The following is a 24,407-nucleotide window of genomic DNA, read 5'->3' as shown; positions in this document are numbered from 1 at the left end:
TAGGAGCATACCCAGTTTATGAGAACTGTTGGGGAAGGCTGAAGAGCATGTGCAGGTCTGCTTAGAAGAGTCACAGGTGGACAGCAGTTGAGCTCAGTTGTTTCAATAGAGAAGCTCACCCTGGCACCAGTTTCTTCCCTAGATGTTTGCCAAGGTTGGAACAGGCAAAAACTGGAGCTGGGAGGCTTGGAGAATTCATGGCGAGCATTACTTTATCTTTTGGTCTCAAACCCAGAGTGACTGAAGGCTGTTACTGCCTCTGACAGCTTCTGCCTGGCTAATACAAGATGAGCTGTCAGACATGGCCTACTTCTGAAGGAAGGGATTGTGTCAAAGAAAAACATCAGTGCTCGGTGGTGTTCATGTTATGGCTGCCAGGCGGGCAGCTTTAATTAGGTTTTACATTTGGGCAGGGGACAACAAAACCATGATTTAAGGCAGTTTGCATTGTTGCTGTCCCATTCTATGCTTGTTTTCATGAGTAACTGTTTATAGAGGGGACCATAGTACTTTAATGTGACTTTGCATTCCAGACTAATTTATTTTTGAGAAAAAAGGATATTTTTAAAACTTTTTTCTAACTTACCTGGACACAAGTGAGGAATTCAAGGTTGTAGTCTTCTATGGTTTTTAGAAGAGTTTCCAGCAATAGGAAGGCTTCAAACTTGACTGAGAAAGTAGTTTACTTCTTTCCTTGTGGGAATGATTGCAGTAGGAGCTGTATGGAGAACAACCATCAGGAACAGCTTATTTGTAGAGCTTCAGAGTAGAAGAGATTATTGTGCACTTAACACATCTTGCTAAAACCTTCCCTGGATTAATTCCTGCTTGAGCTAGACCATAGCTTTCAGGAAAAAAACATGAACTTTCAGAATTTCCAGTGGTAGAAGAGCTGACAGAATGGTTGGTAGGTAGTTAAAATAATGTTACCTTCAATGTCAAAAACAGAACAAATGCCTTCCCCAGGGAAACAGCATTTGATTTGTTGTTTCTAGTCTGGTTTCTCTTGTTTCAACTGCCAAGTGATGGGACTTGGGATACAAAACTCCATGCCTTATCTGCTGGACAGACATTAAAAAAATAAATCTATCTGTACTTCAGATGAGTACTAAAGTAGTAGTGTTAAGGTTCAACTTAACCTTTTTCGATCAGGTAGACAGATTGACTCCCATCTTTCAATTGAAAGAGTTTTTCAATTCTATAGTCCATTCTCATGGCACCATTGCCAAGGCATCAGTATCTATCTTGAAGCCCATACACCAGGACTGGGCACAGTGCTTCGGCAGCGAAGCACACGGCCAGATGAGAAACAGTGATTTTTCTTTCCCTTTTTGAGTGTGTGGCTTTTATGCCACAAAGAATTGTTTTAACACTTTTGGCAGCATTGCAAGCTTGAGATGTGGTTGATTATCTGTCACTCTGTATCCAAGTCCCTCATTTTCCATTTGGAAAGTATGCCATGGTTCTTGGTTTGTTGGGATGTAATCTGGGGTTTCTGCTATCTAAATTTACCTATTTGTAGTTTACTGAGGAGCTTAAGTTGCTTTGCACCTTCGCTCTCTCCTCTTTGTTCTCATCCTGTCTTACTGCAGTCAATGATCTTTAGGAGAAAGGAGTTTGGTTTTTTTCCACTCATCGATGGAAATAAGCAGTTTAGGGCCAAGATCTGTTTCCTGAGACCTGTAGGAAAACATCTTCCTGGTGATCTCCTATTCACAATTCCCAGTTAGAGATCTGTTGGCTGATTATTTTTTTAATCCATTTAATGTGTACCATGTTAATTTTGTTTTAGTCAATTAAATAAGCAGTACCAAATCAAGTGCTTTATAGAAGACCAAGTATATCAAGGCTGTTAAATCGACATTCTTAAAATTTATAAGTCAAACTTGTAATCTCATCAAGAAGGATGTCAGTTTAGTTTGACAGAATCTATTTTCCATAGACCTAATTTGATTGACATTGATTTTATTACCCTTCTCTAATTCTTTATTATTAGGGTCCAGTATCGAGTGTTCTGTAGTTTTGCCTTGCTCAGCGTTAGAGTGATGGACCTGTAATTACTTGGGTCATCCAGTCCTCCCTTTTTGAATTTTAGTGCAGAATTCTTTCCTCCAGGCTCCTGGAATTTCAGTGCTGTGAGACTTGATGAAAATCGCAAGAGAGCCATTTGCCTCTCTTTTTGGAGTCTGTTCTGCGCAAGTAATCCAGATTGTCTCATTTAAACATGTATAATTTTAGGGGCTCCTGTTTAACATCCACCTGGCTTGCTAGTTAGTACTTCTTCAGGTGTACATAACACATTTGTTTTCTCTGTACTGTTATTACTATCTGCTGATGAGTCAGCATAAGCGTTAAGGGATATTTTTTGTGTAATCTAAAATAAAAAAGCTTTTGTTTTTCTGACCTTTACTAGCCAGAGTTTTTTTTCTGGGTTTTTAATTTGTTTCCTATGATTTTTCTTACCTAACTTACATTGGTTTCTATCTGCGTTCCTTTTATCTCTTAAGGTTTTTGGGTGTATGGATAAATGTTATAAACAGGGTATGTTTAATTTTTTTCCATAATCTTTCTCATGGTTTGTTTTAATCTTCGTGATTTTTCAGCTCTGTGAAATAGAGCCTTCTAAAATACAAAATATGTACATTAGCAGCTTGGGCTTGGCTTTGCATGTGTTTTTTTTTAAGACTGTCAAGTCCTTGATCATTTTTAACCCTGTTATCACTCACTTTTAGACCTATTCTTTACAACATCATAGGAGATCCACTATGCATTTTCTGGAAGCTAGATAAAACATTCAGAAAGAGCAACGGTAATAGTGATATAACAAGGTGTTGTTTTAGGATCATCTAGAAATATCTCTTGCCTGCCCTACTGAATCACAGCATGCGATGAACTATTGGATTCCAAATCATAGAAAATATTTACTATTTACGGTGCTGTTCCTGGGAAGTGTAGCATGGGAATGAACTTCAGTGTCTGTGTGGGATCCCACTGAGAGGTCCAGCTGCTTGCTTCGTGCTGCCAGATTGTGTCCAAAGAAATGTTACCCTTTTTGAGTACATGCAATAAGTGTACACAAAAAAACAAAACTGAAAGTTCATAATGCTTCACTGTGTTCTGGAACAAATCCTTCTCTTCTTTCTCTACTGGTAACAATTTTTAGTTCTTTCATATCTAGAGTCTGTGTTTTGTCTGACATAAGGTGTATTGCCCTTGAGAGTAATTTGAAAATAATATTTTTAGCTGGATATATAATTTTTTTGTTTCTTAGCTGTAAACGTTTAGTACACTAAAACTTTACGATGTCTACCAGCAGAGGTAAAGCTTTTCACAAATTATGGTTTTTCTGGGTTTATTTTCTTTTCAGTTTTTTTGAGATGGGGGGTGTCTGCCTTGATTAAATGATGGCGTTTAGGGGACATGCTTGAAAATACAAAGTAAACCAAGCAAAATATACCCCTGAAGTGGCAAGCTGTTAACTGAAAGATTTTTCTCCCTTCAGCTTCACTGGTACAAAGCAAAGCATGTGGCAGAAAGCAGCAACAGGAATTCGCTAATTGAAGGAACTGCACCAAGATTTCAGTAGGCTGCAAAGGGTGTGGGATTTGAGGTGGTGGGGGTTTTTTGGTTTTTGTTATTTTAGATAAAAGAGGTGTTTTGAATTACAGAAAGTCAATGCTCAGAATGCTGAGTAGGCCCACCCTAACTTTTTTGTGAGAGTATAGTCCAGTCAATATAGCAATTAATATACTTGCTATGAAATCACAACCAATAGCTTATGAGTAGCAGGCCTTAAATTCCATTACAAGTTTTATATATTTCATGATGTTCAGGAGTATATATTAACAAAAGGAAATCACATTTCTGCGTACCTATTATTCTAAGCAACATTTTATGACAATGTAATTGTTTTCTTTAAGCCAGGTTCTGCAGGCATGCATGCAGACAGCTTTGTTCATGTTGGTACTCCTTATCCTTCACCTTGAAGAAAATATTTGTTTGTTTCCAGTTGGTAGTGAGAATCAGAGCTGATGGTATCTAAATAACTTGAATAATATTACTGGAGAACTCCAAGGAGAGGAGTGAATGGTCTATGAAGTGTTTGTATCATTCTTTTCTTGTATTGCCATTATTTCCCTTCCCTACAGCTTGTGTTGTCTGTGGGTTTGTTACCCATGGTATCTTCCTTGTAGAAGTATTTACAGAAGTGAGAATGTTCCTATGAGAGATTATTAAAAATCACTGTATATATTGTAGAGGTTGGTCAGTCCGTGTGCCTTGAGAATAACAGTGGTTGGACGTGGAAGCCTGTTTTCAGACACTGACACAAATCCCAGGGCCTTGCATCAGCTACTCCTGTTATCTATGTACCTCTGAAGGTTGATAGATAGTTAATGGGAAAAGCAGGGACATGAACTCAGGTTATCCAAGCTCTGATCCTTGCATCTCCCTTCCTCTGTAAAAAGAGGTTTGCTTCCTAGAGAATGGCTTCCTTCTGCCTAGGACTGTTTAGGATTAAATGTATTAAGGATTTGATGTGTTCAGAGGCACAGGGATTGGGGCTTTATAAAATATCTCAGGTAGACAAGAAGAGGAAGATAGGGCATGGAAAGCATCTTCACAGTATTTCTGCTCCAGGCTTCTTGCTCTGTCAGACTTCAGCTTGTTCTTGGTTAATGTCGTGTAACTTGGGTAAGAATATTTTTGTTGAGATTAATTCAGCTCTCCAGGAAGACTGGGTATGTTTTTATACTTTTTTTTTCCCCCTGAAGTTAAATTGAGTGGATGGAATTGCTCCCTGGATATATTGTAGTTTAAAACAGCCAATTCCTATCCTTATGCCTGCATATGGGCATTTTAGGTGTGAATTGCAATGTGTCCATGGATTTTTAAGGTCTTCCATCGCATAGTTAGCAGCTTCTAGTGCTTTGATCTGATTCCGTAAGACAGAAGAGCTCCCTGTATTTGTGTCACAGCGAATGCTGTATTTTTGGTGGTGTCTGAGAAACACACACGCTTTTTTGTAGTCCAGGAGACAAAGAAACAAAGCTTTGTGCTTGGGAGGCAGGATCTGTGCCTCCAGGGTACATCAAGGCACTTGGTGTGCAGCTGCTTTCCCAACCTCCACTTTCTCCTGGTGAGCAGGAGCTGGGTCGCTGTTTGCTGCTCCTTCGGATAGAAATCTTCTGCCAGTGCTGTCCTTCTCCTTGGGAGGGATTTTTTGCATTTCCTTTCTTGCTGCCTGTGAGCAGGAGCGCTTAGATCCGCTCCGCATCAGTGCCCAGAGGCAGGTTGTCTTTTGGCTTGCTGTTCTCCAGGTACAGTGAAGGGTGTATGAGAAGGAGCGTGGCTGAAATGCAGGACTGCTTGCCTACCTGCTTGGGCTCGCTTATTCTTGAAATTTGATATCTGTGTATGTTTTTAAGTGAATGTGCCTTAAAAAAAAAAAGACACATAAGAATTGCTGTGTTTTCCAAATGTGCAAAATAATTTCAGTAGGAGGCTCGAGGAGGAAGGGATCTGGAAGCGGCTGTCTGTCACATTGCATTAATAGACTTGATGCTGCAAAACTGGTACTTGGGAATCGGGAAAGGTTACCTCCCTGGTACGGGTTCTCGCAGCCCCTTGCAGACCCACAGCTCTGTCCCTGTGCTGTGTGAATGAGTATCTGTAGTGCTAACAGCACGGCCTCTCCAGCTCCATGTTACTTATCCCAGCTATTAACCAGGTCTCCTCTCTCTACTGCAAACACAAACACAGATCTTGCTAGTAAAACAGAAGCTGTTGAAATTATTTTGGCTGCTAAAGTGGGCTCGTGCCATCCCGTGCGCAGCAGCAGTTGTACTGTTTTGGTTTTGATGTCATCTCTGATACACAGAGGAAAGCTTTAATGCGGTCTCTTATCCGACTGCAATTTGATCTGTCCTTTTTCTTCCTACTTACTGGCTGCTCACTGAGCAATAAAATGAGATGTAAAGGTTGCTGTTTGTTTTTCAGTCAGCTGCTTCAAGGTTAGTGTTAGAACACTGTTTCCTAATTTCTGCATTTTAAACACTTATAAACTTGTTTATAAATGGTAGCAAAATGACGTGTGTATGTTTTCTATCATTTTTAAGAGGTGGCCTCGTTACTGCTCTGTCAGGTCAGCCAGTTACTTTTACTAGGAACTCGGCACAAAACTATTACACAATTCTGCTGCTGTCAAGCCTCATACACACTTTTCAGTAAACTCCTGGGGAAGGCAGGGTGGGGGGATTGCTTCTTTTTGTTTTTAAAGTAGAATCTTCAGAGCAGCAATTCAAAATGTTTATGTTGGCTTCCACTGTATTAAGGAGATAATGAAGTGGTGAAGAACAGTATAGAGACCATAGGGGAAAGCAGGGATGAAACAAATGGTGTAAGAAAATTATGATCTTGCTCTTGGAAGTTGTTCCTGTGCTTAAAAAAAAAAAAAATACTGAGTCTTTTTTCTTTGTTTCTTGTATTTCAACAGGGCAGAGTTTAGGGTATGGATTCGTTAACTATATTGATCCAAAGGATGCAGAGAAAGCCATTAACACTTTAAATGGACTCAGACTCCAGACCAAAACCATAAAGGTAAGACAACATAAACCACCTTTTGCTCAGTTCAGGAAGTGGAGTAAGTAGTTGAAATCATTTCTGGCAATTTCATCACTATTTAATCTCCATTGTAAGGGGCACTCGGCTAATGAGCTCCTCCTTGGAACAATGGGAGGACAAGCAGAAGATGAAATCTCTTTTCTCTGAAATTGCTGCTATTGTTACGGAAGCTCCTTAAAGCATTGCAGTGAGGCTTAAATGTAGAATAAAACAGCCATAGTGATACCATTATTCATAAACAGAGGTGAAGTACGTGACAGTGTATTCACAAGTTACACGTTTTCTTGTGTTTTAATGGGAAATACCTTGACACGGAGCTCTTTTAGTGACACATCATCATCGGGTGTTGAAGGTATGTTCCACTCAAGTTAGAATATGTCATTCTCAAAAAAAAAAAAACAAACTCAATTTCCCTATCTTTAGTTTGATTTATTCTTTTAAAAACTGGAGGGATTAAAGATCCCACTGAAGTCTCTCACGTCATTGTTGTATAGACCATTAGTTATTCAACGACCTTCTTTAGTGGTCTCACAAGAAAAGCGAATTTCTACACTGTCATGTTTTCTGCTGCATGGCTGATAAAGCTTTTTTGAAACAGCTTACAGAAGATTTCCCCACCTTGAATTCTGACAAATAATACAGCTTAAGTAATGTGAATCAAAAAATTGAAGGGGAACAAACAGCAGATCTGATTCGAATTATCTGAAACTGCTTTGATCATATTTGAATGCTGACTTTTGATTTGTACCATTTTCTTAATTTTTCTTCCGTACTCAATTTGTATTTCAAAGCCAAAAATGTTAAAGAATATAAAAATAGAATTTTTACCTTTGAAAATATTGGTACAAATAATGTCAGTGACTTCATATCTTGCAAAAAAGATACTGTATGGTCAATAGATTAGTTGTACTTACCCTTTCTCACTAAAGGTTTTGGTTTGGACAAAGTGGTATTCCCTAAAGCAAAAATATTTTTTGGATTCCTGTGCATATATAAGGATTATTTCAAGCAAGTGTTTCTCTGGTCTGTTTGATTAACAAAGAGCAGAAGTCCTGAGCTGGGGGTTATGAAAGTGGTGGAGTAGCTGCATGGATTACATAGAGAAAGCTACTTCCAGACCTCCATTAGACCAACCAGGTTCCATCCCATAGATGCGTATGTGGGCCATATATCAAAATGCTCACAGCATGGTTTTGTAGAGTTAAATAGAAACTTACAGGAATATGTAAGGCAAAGCAGCAAAATCTACCCTCTTATCTACTGCTGCAGGTGGAAATACATGCCTGGACTCAGCAGTTACTGCTCAACTTTTCACTGTAAGCAGAAAGTTGCTCTCCAAATTGCTTTTAAAGGCACATTATCAGGAAAAATATAATATTTTGGAAGTACTAACCTATCTTCTAAATACTTTATTAAAAACTCAGTAGAACTTGAAAAATCCAGATCAGTTTTTAATGCAGCACTTTATTTTGAATGTTATTCAGCATTGGCAAAGGTGCTACATTTTTTGTCCTAAGTACCTATGTTGCTTTGCCTCTTATTTTGTGGGCCAGAGCAATGCTATTGTATTCATAATATTCCAAGGTTACAGGAAACATACAAGCTACGAAAAGGCTTCCAAAAACTCTAACCCACTCCAATTATTATTCTACATTTCTCTCACATGCAATATTAAACCACTGTGGCTTCCTTTTTATCATATGTAGTAAGATTTTTGTTATCCAGGAACTTCCCATGCTAAAACATCTTTGCAGAATGTTTTTCTTTAGATTTTTTCAATTCAGTATAAATTTTATGAATATAAGTGGTTTATCAGGTTTGGGTTTTTCATGCTTATTAATAGCTAGTAGACTTTAATAGAATACACAACATTTTGGGCTCTTGAAAGCTGTTAAAATTTAACAATAAGCGAAGAGATTGACCTAACCTACGTGCACAGGAGCTGCATAATGTCTTCAGTGATTGGGAAGATGTGTAGGCTCCTTTTTTTTTAAATGTTTTCAAGTAAGTGTTTATGCAGTTGCCTAAAACCAACCCAAGGGAGCCTTCTCTTCAAATAGCCAAGCTTTGGACACATGGACATCTAATTGGCAGTTTCCAACCCAATTTTTAATTGCAGAATCACATGCAATTATCTCACCTTACCCCCTTGGTCTTTTGTATTTTTAATTATGTTTTGATCTTAGAAATCTTACTAGATTAGGTCTGCTTCCCTGGTACTGTGTGATGAGGATGGAGGTTTCCCAGTGTTCACACTAGCTGAGTGGTGAATCGTGTTTTTACTGCTCCTGGCAGCACCTGTGTCGCCAGAGATGTCCCCTGATTCCAAACAGTTGCAAAGTGCTGAGAAAACCTACTCGGTGCTGCTGAAGTCTCCTAGCTTGTCCGAAGCCTGCACACACCCCTTTCTAGCATCTCACTGTGATTCATTATAAGGTTGAAGTATTTTAATTTGTGGAATTACTATATTTAATTATCAGAGCTGATTACTTTAGTCTAGTTAGATGCCCTTTACAGTTATTAAAAATGCACTTTTGGTGCATTAAAAAAGCCTGTCTCAAAAGAACATATAGAAAGGGATTTGGTGGCATATAGTTTTTGTAGGCTAAAAAATATTTAATTAAATACTCGAATAACATTGAGCTGGAAAAGTACTGAGCATTACTTTATTCTGTTTTCTTCGTGAGTGTGGTTGGGTTTTATGTCCCAGAATGAATCTGCAATGTCCTGTTGATGGATAGGCTGAACCTTGGCCTCTGCCCGCGTATGCTGGGTAGCTGCAGCCCTGCAGGTAGCATTTCTCTGGCTACCTTTTGTTTGGAAGCTGTTTTGATGGAAAGCTGAAATGAATAATCTGCAAAAGCCCTTCTACAGGGGCACATTACTTCTGCTTGCCAAGGTCACCTTGGTCCTGCTGGCTGTGTCCATATCCGTGCTCAAACAGTTGTGGGCTTTGCTGTCCCTTGCACCTAGACTGAACATGAGCTGGCTCGGGGGGGGGGGGGGTCATATTTGCACTCATTTTTTGACCCCACAAGGCTTAATTCCTGTTTACAAAAAATATATATTTTCTGCACGTGTCCCCAGATCCTGTCCTTTTCACTTCTGTAACATTTTTGTGGCAGCTTAATGTTCTCTCTCTCCTGATGCCTTGCAAAACAGCCATGCAGTCACAGGAGGAACTGGTTTTATAGCAGGATCAGCAAAACAGCTAGGAACAGTCTGCTCTCAGATGTGAGGACTAAAATAACTGAAGAAATGTTCTTTTTATTATTTTATCGTTACAATAAATAATCCCTTTTCACTGTAGCAGCTAAAATATTTATGTGCATTTTATTTAAGTCAATGATGCCCTTTCAAGTCAAAGTCGAGAGGTGACTATTTACAGAATATCTGGTTGGGGAAAGCATTGAAGGAAGTGCTATGTGTTTGGTAATAGCTTATACATGTTATGTTCCTCCTCAGCTGATCATAGTGCATATTTTATTTACACCATTTTGTAGCAGCATCATCATCTTGTGAGGGAGAAGGGCTTCACTTTATTTTTACAGCTAAAGCTTGATATAATTCTACAAAACAGCTTAGAATGAGGGAAGATACAGCGCATGTTGAAATAAATATATATTCCAGAAATTGAATCTATTTTTAGAAATTAAATTTGCCCATCCATAAAAGCATATGAAAGGTCACTGCTGCTGTTGAAGATTGCCTGGCAATTCAGTTGCATCAAATATCAGAAAGGAAATAAGATGTGTGGTGCATAGGGTACAGATTGCTTAAACCGTGCTGCTTTGCCCTGAAAGAAAGGACAGTGTCTGAAAGGATGCGAAGGAAGCATTTTACAATTTACATGAGGATTCGGGTGACCTGGCTTCATGTTGGGGGATGCTGGAACAAGGGCAGAACAGAGTTTTGAAAGGAAGTTTGAAATCTAAAAAGAGCCGATGACCCCCTGAAGTGTGGTCTTGTGTCCCCCTCTCCTTCCTTTTCTCTGTTGCCTGAGAAGTAGGTTTGTTTCTTTCTTACCAAGCAGGTAGCACGCTGTGACACTGCTGCAGCAAAGGGAGAAGTCTCCAGTGAGGGGAGAAGGAATCTGGGTTCTCTGAGCCCTTGATGCCTTCCAGTTTTTAAATCCATCAAATCTATCAGATGATACAATACCAGACAGATAGGATCGTTCCTCTGTGGTCAGAGGCTTTCTCTATTTCAATTTTCAGTTAAATGAATAAATAACATGGAATATAGCTGCTGCTGTTTTGACACTTCCTGTTGTTAATTCAAAATGTTTATTTCTGCTTTACTCTCCTGTTTTGATCAATAGGACTGGATGGTCCTAGTTTAAAATACAGTGAATAGGGCTGTGGGAGAAAGTACTTCTGTGTTTTCTGGAAATAAAGCGGTAACATTACTGCTCAAAGATCTTGCTATTTATCTTGGTTTCTCTGGCGTTTCTCGAAATGCCAGATATTTCTACAAAGTTCAGGCTCTAAATCTGTCCATGTTAATTCTTGTAATTGTCTGCAAAACTACAAACCATCCTGTCACTGTAGGGTAACTAAATAACAGCAACTCCAGACTTTTCTGTCCTACAAAGTCATTTGTCAAAAAGATTGCCTTTGAGTCCTGCTCAGCGGCGAAGGAGGCGCAGGAAGCACAACGCAGGGGAGGAGGAAGACTGCAGCAGCAAGCGATGGGGAAGAGAGCTGCACCCTCTGCCCCCCCTCCCTAAACCACTTGGGAGGTACAGGGGAGAATAAACCCAACAATCTGAGTTGCAGCCAGAAAATGCTGGCTTGCTGATAGTTACAGTAGCAGAGCTCTGGTGCTGGGTGCCCTTGGTGCAATACTCTGCTGAAAACCCTGCGTTTTCCACTTGTATTCTCCTGTAGCCTACTGGGGGGCTACCTGCCAGAGCCAGCCGGCCACCACCTGCAGCTGCTTCTCCCAGTGAAGAAATGGGATGTTGTGCAAGGATGGGTGGTAAGGGGAGGGTGTGTGGGGAGATCTGGGGATACTCTGATTTGTGGAGAAGCCGGGGAAAACAAAATGGGGGGGGGGAACAAAATATAGAGGAGGAGGCACAGAGAGGGCTTAGGTGTTTTGTGAGGGAGAGGAGCTGGAGGGTCTGAGGGGTGGGAGGTATTGGGAGGATCTGTGCATGTTGGACTGTGGTGCAGAGGGGTTTGCATTTTTAGCTTCCCATGTATTGGGCTCCCCATGTGTACAGGGACGCAGTGTGTGGTGCACCCGTGGGCTCTGCCAGCTCACCAGCTGCCTTCAGATGCGCTCAGCTGCATTTCCCCCCAAGCTCCAGCAAAGCTTTGTAGAGGGTAGAGGTGTAAAAGAGCACGTGCTTCTTGACTTCCCTGAAAATTCAGATTACAGGCATTTGCAAGCTGTGGATTTGAGATGTAGTTGTTCTATAGTTTCTTTTAAAATGAAGGTAATTGCTTGTTCTGTTTTGTGGTAGGTCAGAGTTAGTCATAAGCGCAGTCATCTGCTGTGACTGCTGTGCCCTGGGACAAAGCCTTGGACAAGAAACTTTAAAGATACCACAGACCCGGAAAGCCTCAACTAAGTTTACATCATTTTTGCTCTCTAGGAGCCTCTGTCTGCATAACCTTTTGGACTTTGTAGTGCTTATTAACAAATCCTTCTCCACCCTTTGTGTCGGTAGTGATGCCGTGGCTCGAAGGACCTTTCAGTGCTGTGTTTGAAGGTTCAGATTTGGCTCCTCTGCTTTCAGCAGGAACCGGAGAATCCTTACCTGTTAGTTTTGTGCATCTTCTCTTAATTGAGATTTCTCTTTTAACTGCTTCAGTTTTGCCAGTGAATCCTTTTCATTCTACAGAGCCAGAGCAATTATTTCTCTCAGCCCTGCTCTTGATACAGCTGGAGTGCTTCTGGGTTATTATCTATGGATGTCTTTCCTGAAATGATGGGATAGACTGTTGTATCTTACCTGCAATCATAATTAATCCTTGTAAAATGGCATTGAATTGCTCAACAGTAAAGTGCATCGTCACTCCCCTTCATCCTCCAGCCAAGGGCTTGGGAGAAGAGAAAGGACAAAGCAGTGCAAGCGGTGGATGTGAAAATGTTCCAGATTTTGATCTTTAGCCTCTGGACCAGAGGGTTTGTGTGTGTGATTGTTCTGACAAAGCACATAGCTTACACAGGAGTTTTTCTTAAATCTGTGGTTTTGTACAAAATTAGGGCATGGACAAGGGCCTGGAAGTGGCTGTGGCGAAACATCTCTTCTGGCCATAGCCCATCCTCTGGTGTTAAGCAGGCTTTACTTCTGGTTTTGTATGTGTGTGAAACAAGTGAGATTGTGCTTACTTACACGTGTGAGGCTGGCTGAGTGGTTGTGTTAAAGCACTTGCTGTGCATACCAGTGAAATAAGAGGTAGCAAGTGAAGGAAGGGTTGTCCCCATTTTACACGTTTGGACCTCAGGCAGAAAAAAAGCAAAGTGACTGACCCCAAAAGTCATGCAAGAAATCCTACATCTTAGAGCATGTCATGCAAAGAGGTAAAGCGAAGTCTTTCAGAATTAAGGTCACCAAGAAGCTTAGTGTTTTTGAATGTTACACAAACTTTTTGAAAGCTGCCCAGGGAGTAACTGAACACTGACTGCACCTTACCTGCTCGTGGCTGGAGAGATGTCCTAGCGATTGCAGGTGCTATCAGTGGGTGGTTCGGTGGCCTGTGGATGCCTGTGCTGCTGTGCAGCACTCTGATTAAAGGCTCCTGACTGGTCTCGTGTTCCCCAGGTGAGTAACACTAGATGCAGAGCAAAACATACATCTCCTTGAAGAAGTTTTCTTTTTGAAAGATATGAGCTGCCAGGTTGCTTGTCAGCAGATGTTTTCACTGCGGCAGGGTGGCTCTGCTGGCAGAGCACATTCCTTCAGGGAAGGATGATGCTGTTCTTCAGAGCAGACAGGAGTTGAGAGACTATTCTGATGCGCTCCACAAAAAAAAATAATTTGGGAAGAGGCTTCTAGAAATAGTTTGAGAAGCTCGGGATTAGCATACAAGTTGAAGGCATCTCTTATGAGCAGTAGTGAAGTGGTTAAGTGTCAGTGTTTAAATGGTTGCTGTTACATGTCCAGTGCCTTGTCTCTGTAAGACAAATGGGATGCGTTCATGCCTCTGGGTGCCTTTGCTGTGGTCTCTGACTTGGAAAGACCAGACCGCTTCAATTTATGTTTTGAAGAGTCTTGAGGTTAGAAATTTTTCAAAAAGTTTTCTACATGGGAAAATGGGTAGGAAATCAATAGGGAAGATAATTACTTTAACTTGGAGATATTTTCTGTGCTCCTGAACAAAAATGTGCATTACCGTGGCAGATAGGAAGTACTGGACCTTATGACTCTGCAGTAGTGTTTGGAGACAGTGGTGCAGACTTGAGATGGCTGTTTATACTAAAGAGAAGCCCTTACACTGGCTAATGTTCAGTGTCAGATGAGAAATATCCTAGAAAATGTTTTTCAGAGTTAGTGTATATATATTTATAGAAACTAACATTGGAGGCCAGCAAGCCATAAAGTGAATTGTATCTTTTATTGTCTTCCTTGCAAATTTGACCAGAGAACTCCTAAATGATCTTATGCAGCGAAATATAACATCATCGTTCAACCTCCAGCCGTTGTACAAATGGACAAACAATTTAATGCTGAGAAATGCCTGGGTCAAACAGTAGCTTGGCATACTCCAGTTCATTTATTTGAATTTCTTGCAGTGGCTAGAATTTCCATATTCTTTCTCAACACACTTTCACTATAGGGTGCTAACACTGCCATGAGCAAAAAAATCATTAAGTGTGAATATAAAGAATTAATGCAGCATCCTCACCCAGTGCTTTGCAGTGTTCAGTGATAAAGTGGGAGCTGGTTTTGGCTCCCATTTTAACTTCTACATCACGAGGAGGTTCTGGTCTGGTGGAGGGTCAGGGTGGGCGTTTTCGTCCTTTGATAGCTAACACACGGGAAGACACCCTGTCCTCGGTACTAACTGAATAATAGCTTGAAAGCAGGATAGCATGGTCTAACTGATCGATTTGTCATTGGCTGACCTGAGAGGGAGGATGAAGAAGATTCAAAAGCAGATAAATGATTGACATTACTAGCCTTGAGTCCATTCAGCTTGCAACCTTTTCTCCCTGATATTAAAGACGGCAGAGTTGCTTTTGGCAGCTTCTTTCTTTGGCTCAGGCTCCCCTGCAAGCTGAATGTTTGATTGCAGGAGGAAATAAAAATTAGACCTGAGCAGTGATAGGTGTTTACATGTGCTGTGAGTAGATGAATTTGTGAGTGTGTGCAGGCTCACCTTCCACTGCGTGTCTGTATGGCCCAAGAGCAGAGCATTTTCTGTATGTAGAGTATTTATATAAAATGTCAGGCACTCGGTGCTACGGGAAGTAGCGGTTTTTTTGCATATCTCAATACTTTTCATCTTCCCTGTAATGTGGTATTTGGTTAATGAATGTGCCAGAGTGAGAACACCCAAAGGAAATCCCTGGCTGTTTTCCCAGGAACTTTATTAATTTTGCAGCTCTCAGTTTTGAGGAATAGGTAAGGTCCCCACCCCTACTCCAGAGAGGCTCTTAAGTGTTTTTTAAACTGTTATTCCTAAAGTAGGTTAAACTGTAGGTGTCTGAACCCTTACAGTACCGTCTCAAGGTAAGGCATTTGCAGAGCATGGAGGGAGTCTGCTTTTCCAAATGCCCTGGCATGGGGTATAAATGAGAAGCCACTGATGCAAGACCTCCAAACCAAGCATGGTCAAAACCAGTGATTTTCAGCGTGGTATCTGTAAGTGAAAACACAGTGTAGCTATCCCTGGTTTCCCCAAGCACCTGGCTCAATCTTTGTTACATTAAAGCTGAGCGGTGCTGTGTGCGTTCTGGTCCTGGAGCATCAGAGGGGTGTTTGGGACCAGTGATTAAGTGACTTCAGTGCTGCACCTCATCAGGAGCTCATGGGCTGTGCGGTCCTAAATCGCTGAGGCACAAAATAGTTTCCACCCCAATATACGTCTCCCTTTCAGCACTGATCTCAGTACCTGTAGGTTTCTCTGCTCGCTGTGTCTGCTTGTGCCTTTGTGCTGTGCCTGAGCTTGTCTCAGTCGATGCAAATGTTTTATCTAACCTCTTTTTCACATTTCTTTCCCTAAATTTTTCCACCTCCTCTCTCTAGCCTTCTCTTTAAATGTTAGATTTAAAAGGTTATGTACAAACATGTAAGTTATAAAGAAGTTGCCAAAAACCTTAAAATCTAGAATCTTTAGAGCTTGTCGGCTATTATGCAGAGAAGATTGTGGAAGCAAATATTAGTCATTCACATCATTTTCTGTGTTGAGTCAACATCTATTTTTAGGTGTGGAGCACATAGACAACTCTTTGACACATAAAACACATAAAGACATCCATTTGACATCATTAGTGTTTGGGCTAAGGCTTGGGAAGAGGGGAAGACAATTGCTGAAAGCATTGTAGTCATGATGGGGACCCCCACATTTCCTTCCAAGACACATTTTAAGACATAACGTAGGAACGTACTGATCTGTTTATATTTAAATAAATCAAGATGAAGTGCAAAATATTCAGATTTCGATCCAGTGCTATTTCAGATGTGCTGCGAAGTAATTCTTCGTGATCTGTGCTGAACACTTGCCATTAGGCTTTATCCAGGAAGTATTTTTATTATGTTAAATGCATGTGTTCTAAATGTATGTATTATTTCAAAAGCGGAGAAGGCTTTTTATGCACATATTATAATTACAAATCTGATTCATAGGTAGAAGAGCAGTTAAGAGAGACTTGATTTAATAGTTTTCCAACAGCATACATGCAGTGCCTCAGCTAGATTTTCTTGTTTGCTTGGTCATAATATTTTATGGTCTGGTTCTGGGCTTATAGTGCAAGGGAACTTCTTGTGATAAATTGCAGATATGACAATGAGTGTCAGTATATAGTTCCCCGAGCAGATGTTCATTTAGTCTAATTTCACCAGTACTTCACTGTTCATCCAGAACAGATCTTGCCAGCTCAGGATGAAAACAACAAAGAGAGATAGCACAAAAGATCATTCTGCAAATAACCTGATCTGTTTCAGACACTTGGAGGGGCGGGGGGCGGAATAAAACATACTGGAACTTGAGTGCTACATATGTGCTAAGGTTATTACATGTTGAATACAGTAAATAGTCCATACGCCCACAACGCATAGGGGTAAATTTACAAAGCTGTGCGTAGGAAGTTGCACGTTAATCTACCTCTGAACAATAGTTATTTTATGCCTGCACTTAAAGAACCCTTGCGTTTGTTTTTAAGGTTTCTCTAGCTCTTCCTTTGTTCTTCCAGCCTTTCCTGGCTTTGTTGGTTTTGCAGAATAGGTAGTGCCTGAACTCGAGAGTTATTGCTTGTGAAAGAACAGAAAATAATCTGTCTGTTTAAAATGCAAAGGGTGGCTCTAGCTTACTAATACACCTTTCCTTTTCTTCAATCCATAGGTGTCGTATGCCCGTCCAAGTTCAGCATCAATCCGAGATGCGAACTTGTATGTCAGCGGCCTTCCGAAAACAATGACCCAGAAAGAATTAGAGCAGTTATTCTCACAATATGGGCGCATCATCACCTCACGGATTCTGGTTGATCAAGTCACAGGTTAAAAGAAAACTTTTCTTGATACATGCATGTTTTCTGGAAATGGCAAAATTGTAAATGCTTGCTGGCAGTTGAGTTTTAAGACAATATGACTTTTAGTGTATAATGCAGTACCTCGTTCTTTATAACTGATTGAGGCATAACTGCTGCCTCTTTAATGAGGGATCTCAAAATGCAGAATGTTGTTTATTTAAATTTGTTATATTAAATATGGTAGGGGCTGATTTTGGAGAACACAGCTGGGGAAGGGCATTTTTCTTTATAGGATTTACTTTAATTTGCAAGCTGTGTATTCTGTGAAGTCAAAACCAACATCCAGTTTGTTCGTTTCATAGATGAGGCTGTTCCTACAAATATTCATCTGTTCACATGTTTTTACTTCCCAGGGGTTTCTCGAGGTGTGGGATTTATCCGTTTTGATAAGAGAATAGAGGCAGAAGAAGCCATAAAGGGACTAAATGGCCAGAAGCCTAGTGGTGCTACAGAACCAATTACTGTGAAGTTTGCCAATAACCCCAGCCAGAAAACAAGCCAGGCACTCCTTTCACAGCTGTATCAGTCTCCCAACAGACGCTACCCTGGACCACTTCACCACCAGGCTCAAAGATTCAGGTAATTACCTGGAAAAGAACTGAAGTTCCACCAGCGACGACAATGTGGGGCAGGTGCTGCACAGGAAAATATGCTTTAGTTGCGTAGGCTGACCTGATTTTCTTTATAAAATTAAGTATTCTTTCCTGGAGAATGAGGAGGAAAATTTGCTGACAGCAGTAGTCATGTTGTATTTACTAAAACAGCTGAAGTACTGTACAATCAGATCTCATGAAGTCTCATAAAAGAAGGGAGGACAGAATAGAGTTACACTGATAATCAAATGAGCAGTGGCTATCCTGTTGTTTCTCATTTTTTTGGTAGTGCTTTTCTGCTATATTATTACAGTTTGATGCAGCTTTAGACTTTGATGTTAATGGCAGTGGATTGGTAGCAGGAAAAAAGCTGAGTCTGTTCCAGTCAGCAGCAGTATCATTAAATTTATTAGCCTGAGATATCTGCTCTTAGTATAAAGAGACCTTGTATTAGTCTTTGGTGTGATTCTTCAGATACTTTCGGGGCTGTTTTATGCTTTGCGTTCAGAATATACTGTTTCCATCTGATATATAAGCCAGAGTTAGCAATACATGATGTTCAATTACTTTTATATTTGATAATAATTTTCAGGCAACCTAGCATTCAAATAAAAAGCCTGCCTTCAAAAAAAGAAAATTTGGACATATTCGCATAACTGAGTTGCATACTGGCTTTAGAAAACTATTCAAAAGTAATTTTAGTTTTTCAATGATGAAAAGTGCTCATGAATTAAATACTATTAAAAAAAAGTCAGTCATCAGATACATTAAATTTACACTTGTGTTTTGTGTCCTTGGCACGCAGCTGTGTCCATTGAGGTTATCACTCAATCATTCCATGGATAGAAGGATTTAGTGTGCTCCCATGGAAAGCAGATGATTATATTATGCAAAATTTGGTGGTCATTTAGAGAGACATATCATGGAGGATTAATACTAAATACACGTAATATAGTGGGGAGAATGTATTATGTTAAAGGAGTTAGAATCAAGAAGTTTTCTAGTTCCAGCAATTTTGGACTGTAATGTTTTATTTCAAAGTTAACTCTAAATATAAGGTGAACAGTTGAATTATTTGCAAAAATTTCATACTAATATTGTCCAAAAAAGACAAATCAGAAGTGGATTTCTTTAAAATCAAACCCTGGAAATGAAGGTTTTCTCTAAGACTGTAGACAAGTTAAAAATGACTTTAAACGCTGTGGTGGAAATTCAAGCACAACCTCAGACTTAACAAAGCAGGCTGGGAGTTGTTAGGCTCCTTAGATGTGTGGGAAACTTGTTGAACGTTTCTTCTTTGAAAATGGAACGCTATTAATAATAGTTCCATTGAGCGATCTTGCCATCTGTGAGACATTAACCCAAAGACCCTCCTTCTCTTTTCAGGCTGGACAATTTGCTTAATATGGCCTATGGCGTAAAGAGGTAATTAGAATTCCACAGATTGCCAGATGTCCGTGTTGGCACAGATTGGTGCTACAATTTATTTTTTTTTAATTCACTAACTTTATTTTTTTTTTAATTCCTTCTTTTCTTCCACCAGCATGTCAAATTCTTTTTAAGTTGGACTTCAGTTGGTTTTGTTACTTTAAAGGCCACACATGCAAATTCTGTGGGTTTTTTCAGCCTTTTTTTATTTACAGGTGGGCTTCTCAAATGGTTTAGGTGCAACAGCTACAAGCATTCAAACTGCAGTTGTCCTGCTAAATGGCACTTTTTCCAGAATCAGAACTATTAACTTAAGTTTTTAACTAATCTCTGATCTGATAATGGAAAATTTAGTCGAAAACAAATTACACAGCTGTTGTCTAAATCTTGCGGTTAAGACGTTCTTTCTACTACATCTGGCTTCACGAGTTTGTCTTGAAAATATAGCTGTGTGCACCTTAATCAGCCCTAAGTTTCTTTTGTTACAGGTTTAATACTTTGAAATTTTCTCGGTGTTTGAGATTTGTTTTCTGTTTAAAATAGCTCTGTGTGTTCGTGTGTATGTGCTCGTATGTGTGAAAGCTGTGCTGATTTGTAAACATTTATGCTGTTTCATGAGTATGTTCAATGCTTGATCTGATAGCTAAAATGAGTTGACGTGTTGTTAGTGTTTCTTCTAATGGCACACATCAATACAAGCGAACCTTACAGCAAAATAAAGGTGTAGTCTTATTCCTGATGTTACCGTAAGATGTCCGGCCATCCCTCACAATTAAGATGAGAAAATACTACTAAATCTTCTGAAATGGTCTACTCACCACGTTTGAAAATTACTTGAGCTTTTTTTAAAACTCACCCTGTAAAATGGTATGGTAAGTATATCTTTACGCTAGCTAGTAGTGGACAGTAATATGGGTTTTAACTACTGCCACGGTAGCTATCATAAAAATCAAAAGTCTTAAAGACTACTTATAAAAGTAATAGTCAAAACAGAGGCAGTGTATCTTCCCAGAAGCACTACTTCTGGTGTTCATTAGTAGATCTGTTACATTTGTGATATCCTTAGTGGTGATGGTGATAAAATGAGTCAGAACTTACCACCTGATTTTATCACACACCGCTTCTCCTGTGTTCTCCTGTCTCGTCTGTGTTTTGATACATTGCCAAAAACATGGCAAAACTCTTGGCTTTAAGTATCTGTCAGGTACAAGTCAGTGTCAGAAGGATTGCTTTGTTCCAGGAGTTTTCCCTGGGTTTGCTGCTTTCCCTGGAATTGGACTGGCGTGTGGTGCAGGACAAACAGGGCTTAGTCCCTACTAGTGGGGGTTTGAATTCTGATTTCCTATGACCTACAGAGGGAAAGAGTTACCTGGCTTTTTAGGTTATGCATCTGCTCTCTTAACATTCAGAGTCTGCAATGTTAGTCTTAAATCACAACGGGTTTTTTTAAGTTGTTTTGTAGGCATCTTTAGTTGTTGTCTCCTTCCAGCAAATCTTAAACTCCTACTTGCACTAGAAAACCCTGTATTTACAGGCACAGGGTCACACAAAAAATACTATATTGATAAAAATTCCTGAAACATCCATAGTGTAGTGTTCCTGGGTTTGGGGGTTGGTTCGTTCTTTCCCCATGTTAATTATGTGGTACTGATGGAAAATGAGATGTGCTGGTGTGGAAAAAAGGCTTTATTGACACTAATTTCAGATCACTTGCTAGAAGCAAAGCTACTTATGCAATAGGTTATTTTGTACATATGTCAATACACTTGCACTAGTTCTTGGATTTACAGCAGCTCCTGTGGTCATGGTACATAAATAGTTGAAAGCTGCATAGCTTCTAAAGGTTTCCAGGGAAAAGCTGCTCTCCAGTGAACTGTATGAAACTTTAACCCTTTGCATCAGTGCAGCCTTCCTTAAAAATGCAAAAGTTGATATTGTACTGTGTGACATGCACAGCTTTGCATTTACAGATTTTATAATAACATCACTTACAGGGTAGTGTATATGTTAGTGTTGTACTTCAAGTTAAATTTAAACATTGCAGAAAAGGAGCGTTTGCTGGCTTACGTATGTTACTAGCACAGTTGGCGCTTGTCAGCAATGGGCTTAAAGTCCCATCTTCCAGATTTCAAAGGAAGTTGGATCTGTTGGCTTGTACAAGCTCTCAGTCCTGGCATTCTTATTTACAATTCTGCATACGGTGGAAGGAGCAGTATAAATAGGCCTTGTCCTGCTGTCTTTGTTTTCAGCAGCTGGGGAAATACCATGGGTTAGAGCCACGCTGAACCATTATGATAATGTTACTAGTTTCAGTACGCAGGAGAGAACCTAAAGGATGTTGAGAGCAGGATTTGCAAAAGTGAAGTTCAGTCAGTAAATTGCCACGTATTTTTTAATAAACTGTCTGCAAACCCGTATGTATGTCTGAGGACCCAATGCTGTGAGCATTTAACTGCTCATTTATAGCATAGCTATACCCCAGTGATGTTCCTCAGCTTAAGATGTATCTTTCAAGTGTCTTTTTTTTCCTTGAATATACATATAAAGTGCCATCAAGAGTCAGCAGAATGGTGAGAAGCCATCAAGTGTGTAGTTTCTTTTATGGTTATTTAATATACACTGCATAATATTGTGCAGATTGCTAAATGTGTGTGGAAATATTATAAGTGTAAAAGGAGAAATTTTGGAGGGCGCAGGAGCTCACTCGGCAACACTGAGTCCCTCCTTCCACTTTCTCAGTCATCACTCAAAATCCTGAGGAATTATTATTCAGTTCTGGTATTAAAACTCATCATACTGAAGGTACATGTGAAACTGGATTTTTAAGACGTTTCCTCTGCACAGTTGTTATTTTAAAACATATCCCAAAGTGTAGCTTTAGAAAGCATGTCATTTTTTTTTTTTCAAACTGATGAAAGGAAAATTATGTTGATCCTGAGGGCTGATACTGCTTAATATCTTCATTAATAACCTGAGTCACGGGCTGCAATGCGCCCTCCTTGCATTAATGGGTGACACGAAATGGGTGAGGGAGCAGGGGCAGTCACCGTGCCATTGGCCACAGCTGCCACTGGGGAGACCTCGACAAGCTGGAGGGATGTGGCAAAATTCAGGAAAGGCAAATGTAGAGTTTAGCCCCTGACTGCTGTCTTCAGCTACCTACAAGGGGCATTAGAAAGAAGATGAAGCTGAGCTCTTCCCAGAGGTCAACTGCGAAAGGACAAGAGTCAACAGTAGCAGGTTGCGGCAGGGGAAATTCAACTGAGTATAAGGGAAAAATCATTCACAGTGAGGGCAGTGGAGCCCTGGAGCAGGGGCTGCAGCAGTGGAGTTCCCATCCTTGGAGACTTTCAAAACTTTCCTTTGCAAGGCCGTGAACAGTACATCTAATTTGAGAGGTTAGCCTTGCTTCGAGCAGGAGTTTGATCAGATGACTTCCGTAGATCCTGTCCGGCCTGTATTATTCTGTGGTGGTTCTGTGTTCATAAACACACTACCTGGCTTCAGCTTGCCAATTCAGAAGTTTAAGTTAAGAAAACAGGTCCCAAAAGATGACGAGAGGAAAGTTAGGGTGCTATATTAGGTTTCTAGGAGCTTGTCTCTCTGTGATGACTATCCGAAGAACCTAAGAGCCTGTCATGGATATGAAGTCTCACAGTATGAAGGTATTAGTTGACATGCTCATTAATTATATTATGCATTATTTTACTTACTCTACAATTGCTGCATAAATCTTCTTTAACATGGGGCCAGTGTTAGGACTTTTTTATTAACTGGATTTTTTCCCAGTGTATGTCAGTTAAGGACTATGTTAGGAGGAAAATTAAAATCTACCACTTAGAGATGTCTCTCTAACAGTATTTTTAGCTAAAGAGGCTACTGTTATAGCTGAATTCTGACAATGGCATTTCACATTAATGCCTTAAAATAAGTCTTGAAGTTTGGGTGTATTTTTTTACACTGCAAACTAGTAAAAAGTAAAGTATTAGATCCCTGTTGCCCTGAAACTACATTATTTTAGTGATGGGAATAAGTGGCAAATTCCTACAGGCCTCTCTAAATGAACTCTTATTGATGGCAGTGTGTGCGGGCCCTTTTTGACTTAGATTGTCCTGAAGTATTTCTTTTATTAGATCTTTGTAGGCATCTAAGTAGGGCTTATCCTTGAAGGATATGCCCAGATTTGGTCTGCTTTTTTAGTACAGCTCCCCTCCACTTAAGTAGGAGTTAGAAGCCAGCGTGGCTACGTAGTCATCTTCCAGGGATAGGATCAAGAACCTTCATTAACGTTGGCTTATTTATTTTAAAGTCTTGGTTCCATGTAGCTTGTGCCAAGAGATATATTTAGAATAGACCCCTCTTTTTACTTGGTAGGTTTTCTCCGATCACAATTGATGGTATGACGAGCCTTGTCGGAATGAATATCCCTGGTCACACTGGGACTGGATGGTGCATCTTCGTCTACAACTTGTCTCCCGACTCGGATGAGAGTGTGCTCTGGCAGTTGTTTGGTCCCTTCGGAGCCGTCAATAATGTCAAGGTGATCCGTGATTTCAACACCAACAAGTGCAAGGGATTTGGCTTTGTCACCATGACCAACTACGACGAAGCTGCCATGGCGATTGCCAGCCTTAATGGATACCGTTTAGGAGACAGAGTATTGCAAGTTTCCTTTAAAACCAATAAAACCCACAAATCCTGAATTTCATATCCTTACTTACTAAAATATATATATATAAATATATATACGAACAAAACAAAACAAAAAAAAAACTCTTCAAGGCTTATATTCAACCATGGACTTTATAAGCCAGTGTTGCCTAAGTATTAAAACATTGGATATCCTGTGAGGAACAGGAAAGGATTTTATAATGCTTAGAGAAAAAAAAAAAACCTTTGATGCATTGAATGTTCTTTCATAGCTGTCGTTGTTGAATATAATATACATAGATAACAATGTGCAGGGATTTTTACCCGGCCAGCTAGTTTTACTACCTTCCTTGAAGGTGGGTCTTTTTAAGATGACCATTCACTCATTTGAAAAAATAATAAAACAAAAAC

General features: G+C 40.0%; 1 protein-coding gene across 3 annotated transcripts in view; it reads left to right on the top strand.

The window, feature by feature from the left end:
* The window catches only part of ELAVL4 (ELAV like RNA binding protein 4), a gene marked incomplete at both ends in the record, with an annotated part of 62,615 nt that extends 38,567 nt beyond the window's left edge, over positions 1-24,048 (top strand). The window contains 5 exons of one of the 3 annotated variants that reach the window (XM_082313180.1): positions 6,494-6,597; positions 17,139-17,292; positions 17,679-17,904; positions 19,305-19,343; positions 23,721-24,048. In XM_082313180.1, the coding sequence (XP_082169306.1) occupies positions 6,494-6,597; positions 17,139-17,292; positions 17,679-17,904; positions 19,305-19,343; positions 23,721-24,048 (851 nt within the window). Of the gene's footprint in view, positions 1-6,493; positions 6,598-17,138; positions 17,293-17,678; positions 17,905-19,304; positions 19,344-23,699 lie in introns of all 3 variants that reach the window. The other 2 variants (XM_082313179.1, XM_082313181.1) reach the window with 2 other exon arrangements.
* Positions 24,049-24,407: the final 359 nt, after the last annotated feature.

Source organism: Platalea leucorodia, assembly GCF_965183815.1.
Source record: "Platalea leucorodia genome assembly, chromosome: 5".
Classification (NCBI taxonomy): domain Eukaryota; kingdom Metazoa; phylum Chordata; class Aves; order Pelecaniformes; family Threskiornithidae; genus Platalea; species Platalea leucorodia.
Note: the sequence above shows the minus strand (reverse complement) of the source record. Positions and strands in the feature narration are given on the sequence as shown.